This window comes from Salminus brasiliensis, chromosome 19 (assembly GCF_030463535.1).
Source record: "Salminus brasiliensis chromosome 19, fSalBra1.hap2, whole genome shotgun sequence".
In the NCBI taxonomy this organism is placed as follows: Eukaryota; Metazoa; Chordata; class Actinopteri; order Characiformes; family Bryconidae; genus Salminus; species Salminus brasiliensis.
The window spans coordinates 7,730,159-7,747,319 of NC_132896.1; the positions used below are offsets into that span (position 1 = coordinate 7,730,159).

The following is a 17,161-nucleotide window of genomic DNA, read 5'->3' on the forward strand; positions in this document are numbered from 1 at the left end:
TATATATAAATGTTTTTTTTATATAAAGGTTCAGATATTATGGTCTGTTTTCATGTTCCACTGTAAAATAGCTCCACACTGCAGACTCTCAACTCTTTTATTTACCTTCTGAGAACGTCTACACTGCTGCCTGCTGGACAGTAATGGGTGTTAATGTCGCCTTGAGGACAGCAGATGACTCCCTGAACACTGTAGTTAAAACAAAGTCTCTGAACTGGATTGGGATTAAAATAGCAGATACCCAATTCATTAAAATATGCTCAGATCAGCCCTGTTTCCAATCTGCTGTATTTGATTGAGACGTCCCTACAAATTATGCGCCTCTGGGCTCCCCCTACAGTTGAGAAGTGCAATTTACTTTCACACCACTGACGTAAATACAAGTAGTTTACTTTATTAACATTGATAAATGATATGCAGCATCGCATGGTTCTGGCAAGAGGTCTCGTGTAGCTCCACTGAAGTATAATAGTTCTGTAGTAGCGTTCTGGCCCGGAGTGGCAATGATGGAGACTCCATTCTCATTATTTCAGTCAGTGTACCATCAGCATGATTCTAAATCTGCTATTTTAAGTTAGAATTATTATTTGAATTTGCTAAGAAAATAGTTTTGTGTTGGTATGTCAATAGTTTTCTAGTCATACTGATATTTTATTGTGAATTTCTAAAAAAAAAAAAAAATCTTTCAGTCTCACAACAACACAAATATATCATCTGAATTTTAACGAAGTAGCAAATCATTTCCTGAAGAATTGCAATCAAAATATATCATAGCTGAGATCAGACGCTTCTTCATGCCTCTGGCCCTGGTGGAGGCCAACCCAAGTACATATTCTGGTGTTTCCATGGTGTAACAGTTAGCTAAGTAATTAAGAAGTGGATGAAAACACTAAGCTGTGCAGGACTGAGCTACTTCAGTATCAGGGTTGGGAACTACCAGGCTTAAGAAGTTCCCCTCATTTGTGCGTTCAATTTTGGCTTTTTTCTCAAACTCAGAACATCAGTGAAGGCCTGTCCCGAGAAGGCTTTGTAGCTGCTGTTTGTATTATAATCCCACTCCTCCACATGCAAATGCAACTTTCACCGCAAGCTTTCAAAGATGTGGTCTTTCCTCCTGCTGTGCAAGCAGCTCTAATCTCCAGCCTTTCACTCTCAGCACCTGTCACTAAATCATGAATGTGTTTTCTGAAGCAAAACACGAGTCAACTCCCTTCAGATGCAGCTATTTGAAAAGCAGGCAGCCTAAAGAAGGCCGTCCCATCTGCCCTGCCTGGTGCTCCGCTTCTTTCCCCTGAGCTGAAAGCCTTGCGCTTTAGTGTCTGGAGTTTTAGCTATCATGAATATTCCATGAATAATGCAGGGATAATTAGCAAAGAGGGTCTTCAACAGGCCTTTTTTAGGATGTTGAAGTCACAGTGGTGGCCTTACTATATCTTTTAGAAAGGATTGGCCCGAAGATGTGGAGCACAGGGTGGTGGTAATGATGCTTTAGCTTTTGCAGTCCAGAGCAGCCATATCTGGGCCATAGACTGTCCAGTGGTTTCCTCATTGGATTGTAGCAGGACTGTCAGGATCGTGACAATACTGATTTTGTTTTGTTTGTTTGTTTTTTTTCAGTTAAAAATTGACAGATTTTTTTGGTTTGTTTTTGAAAAGGCAAAACAGTAAAAATGGATTTGACTGAATATTGTATGTAAAACACTGTGGCAGCAAAGCTAACGGGCTGTGTGAGTCCAATAAGCTCTGCTTTTAAAATTATTATTATTATTATTATTGCAAATAGTGTTGGATCAATGCCAATTTTTTTTAAATACCACCTCTATACCTCCATCAAGGCAACACAGCATAATAGCCTGAAGTGACTATTATAGATAACCTTTTTCCTCTGAAATCATTATTAACAGCACAAGACGTAACATATGAATAACCAAAATAATAAAAATGACTTAAATATGATCTCAGAAATATGCATCGCTTTCACAGACAGGGGTTAAGCCTAGTCCCAGACTCCACATCATTCTGAACGGAGAGTCTTCATTAAAAAGGCTCTATAAAAACATAGTCCGGGACTGGGTTTAATCCCTGTCACCTGTTTCATGTCAATGTTCTTCTTTAGTTTAAACATTATGATCTTAAAATGTAAACATTATGAACATTATGGGTGAATCAAATCCACATTATGATCCTGAAAATTGCTATTGAGTTATACATTTACCTCAACTTCAGGTCCATCGTGTAATGAATTGGCTCTGGAACCTTTAGGAAGTCTTTATGCTAGCTAGCTATCTGCTGCTATATGAACTGTGGTTCTCCAGTCGCGAACGTATGATAGCGGCTAATGTAAGCCGCCTATAGCACTTCAGACATAGCATCACTCTGGTGAGCAAAAAAAGCAAACCAATTATTTTGGTCTTTACCGTTTCTATCTAAAATGATGTCTAAACTGCTTTTTTTAATAATTTATTATTTTGATTAGTATAGGTCATTTTATCTGTGCATCTGTGGCATCAGGTTAATAAATTAGCTGTGCTCTGGAAGTTGTTTTAATCTCTTTATAAAATAATGTTATCTAACATTAGCTGACTGCTGCTACTTGATCTGTACCTTGGTCAGATGGTTCTCCAGTAGCTAATGTTTAATAACACTCACTGTAAGCTATTTGCACCATGCCTTGTCCAAATGATTCTCATAGCTTACGTAGTAGCTAACGCAGTAGCAGCCTAGAATTCCATAGAAACAGCAGCACTTCTGTGAGCAAAAAAGGCACTTATGATTAGATTAGATTAGATTAGATGCAGCTTTATTGTCATTGTGCAGAGCACAGGTACAAAGCAAATGAAATGCAGTTAGCATCCAACCAGAAGTGCGAAATACAGTATTATTTACATAACGTGCAAAATAGAAATGACTGTAAGAAAAAGGTGCACGTATTTGTCACTGTACAGTGTGGACTGTACAGCGAAATGTGTCCTCTGCATTTAACCCATCTGGTAGTGAACACACACTCACACACACACACATGTGTGTTAGGGGCAGTGAGTACACACACACACCCAGAGCGGTGGGCAGCCAACTCCAGCGCCCGGGGAGCAGAGAGGGTAAAGGGCCTTGCTCAAGGGCCCAACAGTGGCAGCTTGCCGAGCCCGGGAATCGAACCCACAACCCTGTTATCAATATATACCACCACATGCACAATAACCCCTTATGGGGCAGTGGTGGCTCAGCGGTTAGCGCGCCGGCGCTAACCGCTGAGCCACCACTGCCCCATAAGGGGTTATTGTGCATGTGGTGGTATATAAAAACATACAGAAGGTATGTATACACATGTGGGATAAGGGGGTGGTATATAAAAAATATACAGTAAGGGAGAGAAATGCAGTGCAGCAGATGTTAAGCAGCATATGTTGGAAAAATTGTAACAGTATATTCAATAACTACTTTCAGTAATGTTCAAACATGAGAACTGCGCCTTGTTCAAATGCTCCTCCAGTAGCGAACATTTGATAGTCGGGTACCTAGACATTTTCTTGATGTGATGCAAAGTGGACCGGCCTGGCAAAGTGGGCTACTGCAGTCCACCCTCCGTTTAGCTACCATGCAACATTACCTGCAAATAACCGCTGCCAGTTTATTGCGAAGGTATGTTTAGCAGTTAATCGTGACACCCTTGGACTGAATTGAGGAAGACAGCCTCTAAAGTAACAGGCGCTAAATGTAATACAAATAACATTCAACCTTTTTCAATTGACTCTACTTGAAGAAAACTGGGTTTGAGGAAATGCATGACACTCGAAACTGCAGCCGCTGTGTTTTGGTGCAGGTTTGAGTGGTTGTACGGTTGCTAGGAGGAAATTACAGTTTTGTAGTTAAAATGAGAAGCGAAAGGCAAAGGAAGAGAGCAAGAGCGAGAGCGAGCATAAGAATGCTGTGTGACCGGAGGTCAGAGCGATTGGCCTGTCTGATCTTGCCCTAACACACTGACTGCGTAGAGATAATAATTTCTAGCCAACTTCCCTCTCTCTCTCTTTCGCGCTTTCTCCCTCTCTCTCTCTGATCTGTGCACATAGAAGGCATTACGTTGGAAAGTGTAGAGAGTGTCAGATACAGCTGCTGCCTTTCATCTGCTGATGCTTTGTAGGAATGGACACAGCCAAAGCTGACAGCACTCACTGTACTTGTTGTTTACCTTATCTGCTTTCAAGAACACCCGCCCATTTAAGACGGCCTTCTCCAGCAGTAGGAAGTAATGGTGAGTAAAATATGCATGAGCTAATATACATAAACGCAGGCTGCCTATGAATATTCAGTGTCCCGCTACTGTAACAGATGTTTCACAACACGAACACACCTTTAAAGACCATGAGCACTGACACTTTAAAACCAGGGCAGACGGGATGAATTCAATAAGGGATCATTAGGATTATTAGTGATGTGATTAAATATAGTCATTAGTACATCACCATACTTTGCCACAAGCAAAAGTTTGGGCACAGGTTTCAGAGCGTGCTGATGCCTCACCGCCGGCAGCTAAGAGCCTTCAGTTCTCGTTTGGGGGATTTTCACCCATTCTTTCTTGCGTCTGTCCACAGATTTCTGATAATGTATGAATTGAGGGACTGTGAGGGCCATGGTAAAACCTTAAGGTGGTCGATTTTAGGTTTTGAGGTGTGATCAGGATCATTATCCTGCTCTGGAAGCCATCCTCTTATCATCTTCAACTTTTTTTATCACAGATGGTGTGAGGTTTGCCTCCAGACTGTTGGTATTTAATGGAATGCTTTCTTTCCTCCACAAAGTGAACACTGCACATCATTCAATTAATGTTAAACCATAAATTACAAATGTTAAACTGCTCTGAATCGGAGAAACTGGTTGGCGTTAGCTTAGTTAGCAGGATAATGGTCTGCTCACCACTGAACAAGTTCCAGTCTGACAGACTTATGAACATTTAGACAAAATTCCTAGAGCATTTGGTGGCTAATGATCAATCGATCAACAACTGTACTACGTGTCAGACAGCCCAGTGCTTTTGGTTGAACTTCGCATCAGCATCACTAAACCTGCAGTTACGGTGGGCTTTTTCCCACCTGTTTTCAGAGTCTGGTCGATCTGATGGTGACTAGGGGTATCAGGAATGCAGATTTTCTGAAGATGCTGATGGCTGTCTCCAGCTCACGCTCATCAATCTCTGCACAAATATACGAGCATACAGCACTCTCTTAAATGCACATGGGGCAATGAGCTTATTTGGCCATGTGCTGTGTGTGGTACCACACTGTGGTTTATTTATAAAAGGTTGACGGTATGTCAAAATGAGGACAGTATTTCAGAATTATGACGTGAGGTGTCAAATTTCTGTTCTGTATCCATCCAGTACATGGCCGAATAAGCTCATTCCCCCATGTGCATTTAGAGAGTGCTGTATACTCGTATATTCGTGCACAGTATTACCGGCCAGGACTAGTTCCCCATTCCCCAAGAAGCTACTGCAAACTATTAGAGGACAGTGTTACACTAACAACTGCTGATAAAAAAGGAGATACAAGGTTTGTATTAACTGCAAGGATCTACAATATAAAATCAGAAGTATCTCAAGAGAACTTTGAAAATCTTGGCTAAACCTTGATGGACAGTGTAAACAACCCACGTTAAAACCATTGCTGGAAGCAGTGGGTGTCCGGATGTGCCCTAGTGGCCGAGCGTGTTTGGAGGAGACGTGCTGGAGTGGGTGATCTCTGCTGAAGGATGAAAGGCTGTGGCTCTGGATCTTACTACTCCACCCGCGCTATCTCCCTGCACATCGTGCCTCCATTCTCGCCGCTCTCATTGAAGCTGGCTTCCTGGTTCCTCATGTAGCCTAAAGGCATTTCTCTCTGTCTTTTCATTTCGCTCTGTCACTTGCTCTCTCTGTTCTTTCTCGTTTAACATGGTCTCAGAACCAGTCAGTCTCTGACTGTAGTGATCTCTCGTCCGGGTTGTGAGCGCACTACTACAGCCTTCAAGACTCCGGATGCAGCTCTGATCACTTTCTATCCTTATGAGATTTTACTTATATGCCGTCTGCGCTGATGCATGTCACCACATAAGCAGATCTGAGCGCTCCTGATCACTCTTTCTTTATGAAACTGACTTATCTGCTCAGGACGCACCTCCTGCACACTGATGAATGGAAGCTGATCTGTCCTTACATACATCCGCTGAATGAATATATATATATATATATATAAAAAATGTCACAATAATCTCCCTAGTGTAAACGGTTTCTGGGCATCTTATTCATCACTGGCAAAGAGAAAAACTTGCCTGAATTTTATGTATGGACCAATAGAAATACTCCAAAATGTATCTTTCTTTAGATAGTGGATGTGGATGGCCATAGTGGATGACCCATATCTGTGGATCAGACACATGTCCACCTGGAATTCTGTATTGTACCAGAAGGCGCTTGAGGGGAAATGCGAGACCGTCTGTCTAGAACTAAAGCTGAAACTGAAAGCTGAGTAATTCATTCTCCATTACAGTACTTTACTGTTGGTAGCCATTAGGCTTGGATGGTATAACAGTAATACCATATTCCACAGTATTAAAAATGTTGGCGGTATCTCAAACTGAAGACGTATTCCAAAATGTCCAAAATAAAGTTAGCTGGAGCTTCTGTCTCCTGATTCTGGGCAGTTTAACTTGTGTAATTGTCAGATTATTATTGAATGATTGAGCAAACTGAACTTTGCATTTGTTAGGGATGCACCGATACCACTTTTACCTTTCTGATACCAGATTTTAAACACTTAAACACTCGATAGACAGCTATAAATCCTGATATTTATAGTTTTCTACTTTTCATAGGTTGTTCTTTTTATATCCCCAATAAGATATAATAAGCTTGAAAGAACAGCATTTACTACTATTTGTTCATTTTTCCGTTTTTAAAGAAGGCAGGATGAGAGAAACGTAATGCCCACTACACCATGGTGTTATTCTGAGACGGTATACCAGTATTAAAAAAGTGGATACTGCCCAACCCTAGTGCCCATAGTGGGTGGCCCATATGTGTTTGACCTGGTGGCTGGGCCCGGCCAGGTCCATTTCAGGTCCAGCTTTATACCCCACACACAGGGCTAATTCTGTGTGGTTAATGACCGGGGAGACGGTCCTCTCTGAACACTCTGTTCCTTCTGGAATCCTCCACCGACTCCTCATCATTTGTGCCACCAGACGCAGGCGAATTCAGGCTCATTCAGTGGCATACGGCGTCTCGCTGCCTGATGTTAAAGCGGTCTGTTTTGTCTGAAAGGCAAATGATGAAGAGTGTTATTGTGCTAGGCGGAGCTCCGGCCGTGCATTCCCTACGTGATGATATCATTTGTAACAGGGTACTTGCCCAGGCACACCCTACATCGCTGCTGTCAGGAAAAACATCTTTCTTTCTTCGTTCTTCGTTTCTTCATTTCTTTGTATGTTTGGGAGTAGACTGAAATGAAAATGTCATGTCTCTCACGAGCAGACGGTGCCAGTGCACTCTTGGCTGTTTCGCAGAGCTCTGCAGCATCCTGCTTTTTTGTTGTGGTGTAAAGAATTGTATTTTTATTTCGAGGTGTTTTCACATGATTGCATCATGTTTTCCTCCCTGCAGTGACGTACATATGAGTGCGTGTGCGTGCGTGTGCGTGTGCGTGTGTGTGTGTGTGTGTGTGTGTGTGTGTGTGTGTGTGTGTGTGTGTGTGTGTGTGTGTGTGTCTCCTTGTCTGGGTCTGTGTGTGTGAGTGTGTGTGTGTGTACGTACAACTGCTCAACAACACCATCTGTTTGGGTTACTCAGCCTGGTCTCAGTACAACTGTCAACTAATTTAATGGAAGAACCTCAAGCTTATGATGCTTCCTGTCATGGGGCCTAAGCGGCTTCCAGTCTTCACTTGATGTGCGTTTATGCTGTTGCTCATGGTAATCAGCCCTTCAGTTCTCCAAACAAACCTACAACACACCTTCGACACCATTCTGACAGTGCTCTGACAGGACAGGCTTTCGTGCGTTGTGGCTTTACATGTGTGATGTGAGAATGTCCTCCTGCTTAATGTAGTGGAATGCCTCAGCTAGTGAAGGAGTAACTGGAGCAGAGCAACTTGTGCCCTTCCAGGATGAAAGGCAGCTAAAGAATCCTCCAGTTGAATGTGCTGTGTATGTGTGTATGTGTGTGTGTGTCCCCTACATGCCCTGACCATAAACGCAGATGACATTACCAAGGAGGAGCTGAGCATTCTTCATTGGCATTCAGTAGTCAGATGTTTTTGGGGTGTGGAGTGTTAGCCAAGCTCACATAAATAATTATTAATAATAAATGCAGAGTTTGAGGAGCAGCAGGGAAGTAGCCTTTTATAGTCGGTGTGCCCCAAATTTGGAACGAGTCCAGAGGAACTAATACTGTTGTTAGTATCGCTATCAATAATGTAGCTTAGGAGAATCACTTTTGGTTCCATAAAGAATCATGTTTGCGAGATGTGTGCAAGTAAATAAAGGTGCTTCTGGTGGTTTTCTGGTTTCTGATTTATGGTTCCATAAAAAATATGTTTTTGACAGATGTGAGTGAGTGTGAAGTGTTTTTCACGCTCATACACATCTGTCAAAAACATATTTTTATGGAACCGGAAATCAGAAACCAGAAAACATCCAGAAGCAGCTTTATTTTTGAAAAAATAAAAAAATACATCATTTTATTATTTTTAAATTAAGTTTCGATTTGGTGGAATCTCATGTGTTTACTGAGCTGTGGATGGGCAGAATGTGTAGAAGACGCTGGACTAAAATATCTGTACTTTTATCATTTTATTGCGTTAAATATTAAAACCCAACAGAAATCAGTTGATGATGCTGCACAAAAATCTCTGATCTCTGAAACAGCTGCTTTACATGAAAACCTTCTTAACTTTTAATGAAAGTCAAGGTAAAAAGATTTGATTCCAAGTCTATTATGGCTCATTCCATGTGTATTTTTGAGCGTTTCTATTGGTCAATTCATCATGACATTTTAATACAATGTAAAAGAAATGCTAGATTATGTTTTGTCAAAAAGTAAAACATGGCAAATATGGAGAAAACGGAGCTGTAGATGGTTCTAAAATCAGCATCTGTTTACAGTAAGAATTTAGAATATTTATAGTAAGAATTACTTACAAGAATTACTAAAGATTTGTTTTAATATTTCAAAAGAAAATATCAAAATAACAACTAAAATAAAATAAACATCATGATTGTAAAAAGATAATCAAACATTAATTTTCGGGATTATTGAAATATTGAGAAACACCCTACAGTAGCTGTAATATTTATATCTGCACCGATCAGACACAGTTGCCTAATATTGGATAAGTTCCCCTTGTGCCGCCACAACAGATCTGACCATTTGTGTCATGGACTCCACAAGACCTTTGTGGTATCTGACACCAAGACATTAACAGCAGATCCTTTAAGTCCTGTAAGTTGTGAGGTGGGGCCTTCATGGATCACATCAATGAGCCTTAGGTGCCCGTGACCCTGTGGCCGGTTCACCGGTTGTTCTTCCTTGAAGCACTTTTGGTAGGTACTGACCACTGCCTAACCTGGGAACACCCCACAAGACCTTCCTAATGTTTTAAAGATGTTCTGACTCGTCTAGCCGTCATATTTTCATGTTTTTAAAAACGGACTGTTCATTTGCTGCCCAATATATCCCACCTCTTGAGAGATGCCACTGTAGATGAAGATAATCAATGTTGTGTGTTATGTTAGTGATGTTATGGCTGATCAGTGTAGAAATAAATGTGATTCCAAACCTTTAAACCACACATTTGTCTTGCTGGAACCCTCAATATCCACCAGCAACAAAGCGCCATTAAAGCGAGGTTATAAAGACTGGCCGAGACATTTTAACCAGCTGACCACTGAGTGTCTGAACTTTCGACTTGTCTGAAATAACAAGTCTCCCTTTAGCCCTGACGGTCTGTTTCCTGTCTTTAAATGATTCATGTTATTCCTGTCCAGGCAGTGTAAAATTAGGCAGTCGGAACAGTAGAGGAAGAGGGTGTTTTTAAAGGGAAGTGGCTTATATCCTTACTGTAGGGGCTCCTGTGGATGGGGGCCGTGGTTGGCGCCTCTTTCGCTCTGTGTTTCTCTAGCCCACACCCATCACATAGCATTCGTCACCCGCCAACGGCTGTGAGCTTCCACCTTCAGAGCGTCGCTCTGAGTAGCACAGGAAGTGACATCATAGAACAGAGCCCGGAGCAATGCCCAGCTCTCTGATAAGCTGTTGTATCTGTAGCTGAGTGCTTGTGTGTGTGTGTGTGTGTGTGAGAAAAGTGTGAAAATGCTCTTCCCTGTTTTGTTTACAATTTTTTTTTTTACCTCTCACTTCGAACATAATTGAGAGTCAGGCCGTCTTCAGAGGCATTATGCTGACACTGTCATTATGGGCTGTGTTAAAGGGAGCTGTGAAGAGGAGTTCAGAGGAGTGACCAGAGGCTTTGTGGGCTGGTGCAGCCCACTGGAAACATCTCCAGCTGAACATCTCTAAGGCCGAGGTGATGGTGGGAGACTTTCAGAAGTCAAACCCCACCCTGCTACCAGTCTTTATAGAGTAGGAAAGCCTGTAGAGGTGCTTCACTATGTGGACAAAAATATTGGGACACCTGATCATTCATTGTTTCATCTAGGGTATTATTTTTTTTATTTTTGGAGTGACTGTCTCTACTGTGTTTACACTACTAGAGAGGATTTCTGTGAGGATTTGATTGCAATTCAGCGGCAAAAGCGTTAGTGAGTCAGGATCATCACCATGCTGGGGGGGCTTTAAACCCCTCCTGGCCCATACCTGGCATTAGACATGGTGCCAGAAAGTGCATGTTTACCTTCTCCAGAGGGTTCTGTTTTATTGGGAGTACCTCTCTACAGGGACTAGACAAGTTGTGTGTGTGCATTTGGGTGTAACGTAAAGTAGCCTAATGCATTCATTAGGAGGGGTCTCTAAAACACCTGAACGATAGGCTCAACTGTGCCCACTGCAGTTTTCTGTTTTCTATTCATTTGAGCAAAACTAAATATTAATATCAAACTATAATATTTGTACAATAGAATATACAATATGTATGTATGTATAATATACAAATTATAATTTGTGTAGCTTTACATAGACAAAAAAGCCCCTCATTCATATTACATAGCCATGTCCTTTACCCCTTTACTGTATCATTAAAGCTGGTATATGTAAATGACCCCAGATATGTTAAGCTAGTTGTAATACATATGCACTACATGTCCAAATGTTTGTGGACACCCCTTCTAATGAAGGCATTCAGCTACTTTAAGTTGTACCCATTGCTGACACAGATACACACACAGAGCTTGCGTGTTGTCACTGCAGAGAAGTATTGCCAGTAGAATAGGACTCTCTGCAGCAGAATAAACGTGAAACTATTGGCACCATGCCTAATGCCAGGCATGGGCTTGAGAGGGGTATAACCCCACCCCCTGCATTGAGTTGTGTAGCAGTGGAACTGTGTTCTCTGGAATGATGGTTGTTGCCCCATCCAGTACTTTTGGAATGAGTTGGGGTGGTGATTATCCAATATTTTGACCTCACTAACGCTCTTGTCACTGAATGCAATCAAATCCTCACAAAAATGCTTCAAAATCGAGTAGGAAGCCTTCTTCTTCTTCTTCTTCTTCTTCTTCTTCTTCCCTGGACAGTAAAGACAAAAGCTCCAACAAAAGCAGGATACACTCTTTTTAATACCCAGTGAATGAGCAGATGTCCCAATACTTTTGCCCATACAACATCTATGTAAAAATATATGTAAATACATTGGTTTTGCGACATCACAAATACACGACATTGAAGGGAGTTTTTTTTTCACAGCTTAGTTTCCATATTTGGCCTGAGGAGTTGAACAGCTGTGTGGATTGAGCAACTGCTCAATTGTCATCATCAGTGTTTCATTTGTGTTCTACTATAAAGAAGATCCTTCAGGGCTATGACATAATATTTTCCCTGTAATTGTATCTCATCATGACTTAGGAAGGCCTTTTTTTATTTTTCGAAGCTGAAAAAGCTTCCCAGTTCTCCTTTTGGGTTTGACTGTGGGTTGCAGCCACATTAGGCACGCAGCATGTTAATGCGGCCTTGTTGACACCAATATTCAAATGTTCCATTAACAGTGAACTGATAAATGGCCTCTCTTCGTATCAGCCTCTGAAACTCACACCATTTTAGCTGGTGCTAATTTACCTTCACCTCTCGCCCCTGTTTGAAACACTTTTTGCTAAAGTTCTGTAGTTAGCAGCACCCGCTCGGCCTCAGTTCCTGTCTGAGGCATCGGAAAATCTGCAGCCACCACTTCCCCTTTGAAAGTGTGTGTGTGTGTGTGTGTATGTGCGCTTCCTGTTATTAAGCAGCTTACGCTGACATGCTAGTTAGCTTTAGAGTGATTGGTTGGTTTGCTCGTTTGATTCCGTGAAAGGTACGGAGGCTTCTAACGAGTTTGGAGCGGCACCTATTTGTATGCGGATGCTGATCAGAGTTCCGGTCTTATCATCTCGTGCGACATAATGAGGCTTTGACTGAAGGGATCTCACTGGTGGGTGCCGTTAAGTGGATGATGTTTCACAGCGACTTTTTTCTTCATTAGCTGATTTCACGCTCTTCTTGACAGCGCTCTGTGAAAAGTGTGTTTTAATGTACGTGGTTTTGACTTTGTGTGCAGGTCCTAGATCTCGTCCGGCTCTGTTGGATCTCACAGCTACAGCTCTGATGGTGTTGCCTGACCTGAACAGGCACTGAGAGGATTTTTTCCTTCCCCCCACCCCTTCCTTTTCATCCTTTCACCTCAAGATGTCTACCGTACAGGTGAGAACTACTAGGCAAAAGTCTTAAGCAGTCCAGAAAGGCAGTATCTCAGCGGTGAGTGTGTTTGTAAAAACACCAGAACTTATTGGGTTACATACATACAGATGAACATAAATACAGATAAATGCAAAAATATGTATTTTTTTTTTGTTGGTTAGAAGATGCACAGGTTTGGTTGCTCCAGTCACCGTATGGATCATCAGCTCATCTGATGAACTTTTAATAATAAAGGATTCATTAGATAAACAAGTGTTGGATGGGAGCTAGGACATACTGGCCTTCCTCCATGAGGAGCTTATTGGAACACACTCACACACATTAAATCACAAGAGGTTCTCATGAAATAAACCATAACAAGTTACATGCATGTCCACCTGGGATCATCGCTGTGAAAAAGAAAGTCTTACTTACTTACCCTGAGCATGAATGGCAGCAGAGTACAGTACAGTACAGTACAGTAGAAAAGGCTTCAATCTTATTTCCAAATCCATCTGAAATGTGCATTGTCTCTAAATACATTGATTGTTCTATCCTTTAAGCCCTTTATACTCTTAAGTTATTAAATGTCACTAATCACATTTCTTATTATTAACAAGTTGCCGATCTTGCCAAATGGTCCAGTGTTTGGTATTGCTATTGTAGCTAATTTGATTAGATTTTTTATTTGATATTTTATTTATTTACAAAGGATGTTGTTGTTGTTTCTCTGAATGTTATTAATATATTCATATTGTCACCAGATGCTCCCACGTTTTATATTTAAAGCAAAATAAATTTTTTTTTAGTGCCAAAAAAAATTTTTTTTTAATACGTGATAAAATATTGTTTATTTATTATACTGTCATCCTCGTGTGAGTAAAATGTTATTATTAGTTTTGAAATCAGTACACAAAGTCAGATCAGATTATGCTCATTTTTTGTTTGGGTCCCCATGTAAAATGAGTGAAATGTCACTTGCACCCCTTTGGTTTAAAGTCCTCGATATACAGGGGTTATAGGGGTTCGTTTTAACAGTGTTACTAAATCTTCCAAGAAAACAATGGGAGGTCCAGACATCCCCCGCATTCATTCCAAAAGGTTTTTTAGATGTTTTGTAGATGTCCTCTAAATACAATACAGGTTCCAATAAGTCCATGTTTATCTGCTCCAGAAAGTCTTATTTTATTGGCAGTACTTCTCTACAGGGACTAGACAAACTGTGTGTGTGTGCATATGCAGATCTGTGTCAACAATGGGTGCAACTTAAAGTAGCTGAATGCATTTATAAGAAGTAGTGTCCACAAACATTTAGACTCATAGTGTACAGGTAGTGTTTACAGTTCTCATCCAATATCTAGTTCATATAATCAGTTCTTTATTACAGAAGCTATAAAACTGGAGAAATGTATCGTATCTGTACTGAATGGCTCTCAGACTGTGGTCCGATTTACCTGGAATGGATTTTAAAGTGTTGTTACTCTTTGCCTTTAGACCACCTGGCCTCCGGGCACAGAGTGTGTGGCCAGATACAACTTTCCTGGCACGACTGACCAGGATCTGCCCCTCTGTAAAGGAGATGTCCTGACCATTATAGGCGTCACTAAGGTAAAACAGTGAGCATGAATTCATTCAGTCAACACAGGTGTGAAATAGAGAGATATAGTAAATATAGTCATCAGTAAATATAAATATACTGAATTCCTGCTTTACTACTATACCGTTTCAGCCAGTGTGGGTAAATACTGCTGCTGCTTGAAGCATGTTGCTGTAGTTACTAATGAAATCTCAATGGGTCATTTTTGTCTTTGCTTTCTGGTTGTCAGGATCCAAACTGGTACAAAGCCAAAAACACAGTAGGACGAGAGGGGACCATCCCAGCAAACTATGTTCAGAAACGAGAAGGAGTGAAGTCCGGTGGGAAGCTCAGTCTTATGCCGTAAGTACTGAGAACATGGTGTGTTTGAGTGTGTGTGTGGGTGAGTTGTGTGGCCAACAGTGATGGTCACACAGACAAACACAGACGCACCACATTTAGCACGTATGAGCTATATTTGGCACACGCACCACTGATATCATCGATGTTCACTCATTGTACCTGCGCTCGTGACACTCGTCTTCCTGCTGATGTGCCTAGCGCTCATGCCTGACGCCTCATTTGAATCGGCACTTGGTGCTTAGCTGGTAAAAATGGGAGGAGAAGGCAGGCAATGAAACAAATGACCCTGCTCAGCCGAATCAGGGAAATGGAAAAAAAGGGCCGCGTCTGATATGCAAAGCCACATGCGCCTATCTCGGGATGAGAGGCCGTCTGAAAGAGGACACCTGTCATTCTTCAATTACTGCCTGCTTTACCATGAAGCCACCGCAGATGGTCCCTCATCTGCTACTGAAGTCCTCTCTCTCCTGTACTTGTTTAACAGGGTTAATTATTTTTAGACCTGCAACATGTTGCTACCATATTGTGCCATTAGCAGCTCTGAACAAACAACTGCTTGTCCTCTTGACATCAAATAATAAACGTTTATTGTTCAGGCTTTATCTTGGGGGCTATAAAAATACATCTAGCTGCATTGATGTTAAAGTGTTTGTTTGAATACATCAATTGTAGCCTGTTAGAATGGACAGTAATGAATTATTTAAGAACATACAACATTTAATAACACACTTGACTTTTCTGGCTGTTTTCTAAGCAGAAGAATAGTTTCTTTAGTCACATTTAGTGCATTGGTCGTATTATTAGACATGAAGCACCACATGGGCCTGGCTTAAAACTCGCTCAGCCATTAGTACACACATGAAAAAGCACCAGTAGAGCCACACTATCCTAAACTCTATTCAGATGGGATTAAATTTACATGGGGTCCTGGGGTATTTCTCTCTTTCACAGGGGCTCCCTTTTTCTCCCTTATGCCACTGAGCTCAACGAGGGTCTGTATCTTTTTAGTCCCGTCTGGATTCATCTGTAGTGGCATCTGTCAAGTGAACAGTCGTTCTTGAAGGTGCTGTGTTAAAAGCAGGTAAATTGGGCAAGCACAGGGAGCTGAGCAACTTCGACAAGGGCCAAATTGTGATGGCTAGACGACTGGTCGGAACATCTCCTAAACATCAGACAGATCCTGTGGGGGTATTTCTGGTATGCAGTGGTCAGTATCTACCAAAAGTGCTCCAAGAAAGGACAGCCAGTGAACTGGGTACAGGCTCACAGGATCTGCTGCTAATGTCTTGATGCCAGACACCACAGGACCATTTCAGAGGTCTTGTGGATGTCTCGAATGGTCAGATCTGTTGTGGCAGCACAACGGACCCTACTCAGTATCAGGCATGCAATGCTAATTAGGGCTGCCACTAATGACTTTTTTATAGATTAAGTAAAAAGCATTTTTTTATTTTGACAAAACTATGAATAAAGGTTTACATATTAAGTGCAAAACTATAGGTTTAAAATAACCATTCGCTACACAAAAAATGTGCCTAAAATAAAACTAAATAATTAAATATAAACAAAATAATTAGGTATGGTTTATATCCAGTCAAGCCCAACATGCACAAACACACACACAGGTTTTTGGCAGCTACGTAAATATTAATGATCATGTCAATTAACAGCACATAAAAAAGAATACAAAAAGTAATTGTTACAGGCGTCTGTTAGCTGGTGCAGTGGAGCTGGGGACCTAACACTTTCCTCCAAGTGTGTCGGCTGACCTCATCGTATGATTGGGTGGGTTAATTGGCAGTACCAGATTGAGTGACGAAACAAAATTAATAATTAAAAAAAATAGTCAGATTCAAAAATGCCTCACCAGCCATTAGAATAGGTATAAATTTTGAAGCAAATGGCTTGCTGTTATGACATAATGTATCATCAAACAGTAAAATATTATCGTATTAGCCTTCTCTGCAGCTCTCATGTGTGTCTCAGTCCAGCAGGGTATGTAAGTGATGAATTTGTCTGTTTTTCCTCAGGGGCTGGTGTGTGTGTGTGTGTGTACAGCAGTGTGTGTTTGTGGTCACTGTGAAACACAGGCTGCATGCTTTTCATGCCTGGGCCGCCGCAGTTGGGTCCGACGCTGTGCTCATTTTGGAACCTTGTAATTTAGCTTCCCTTGTCTTGGACTCTGGTTTTGCCACGCGTGTGTGTGTGTGTCTGTGTGAGCGTGCGCTACTGTCCACGTCTGTATGCATCCCTGTCTTTAAAGAATATACTATGTGCACTCACACGAAGCTCTTATAGCTGTGGGGATGACCTGAATGAACTTGTGTGTGTGCTGATGATGTTCCTCAAGGGCTTCTGAGAGCAAGTGCATT

At 41.4% G+C, this 17,161-nt stretch overlaps 1 protein-coding gene across 4 annotated transcripts in view; it reads left to right on the forward strand.

The window, feature by feature from the left end:
* The window catches only part of csk (C-terminal Src kinase), a 39,727-nt gene that overhangs the window by 7,925 nt on the left and 14,641 nt on the right, over positions 1-17,161 (forward strand). For 3 of the 4 annotated variants that reach the window (XM_072663299.1, XM_072663296.1, XM_072663298.1), the window contains exons 2-4: positions 12,732-12,874; positions 14,345-14,458; positions 14,677-14,789. In XM_072663299.1, the coding sequence (XP_072519400.1) occupies positions 12,860-12,874; positions 14,345-14,458; positions 14,677-14,789 (242 nt within the window). In that variant the 5' untranslated portion in view covers positions 12,732-12,859. Of the gene's footprint in view, positions 1-12,467; positions 12,606-12,731; positions 12,875-14,344; positions 14,459-14,676; positions 14,790-17,161 lie in introns of those variants that run through there. The other variant, XM_072663297.1, reaches the window with a different exon arrangement.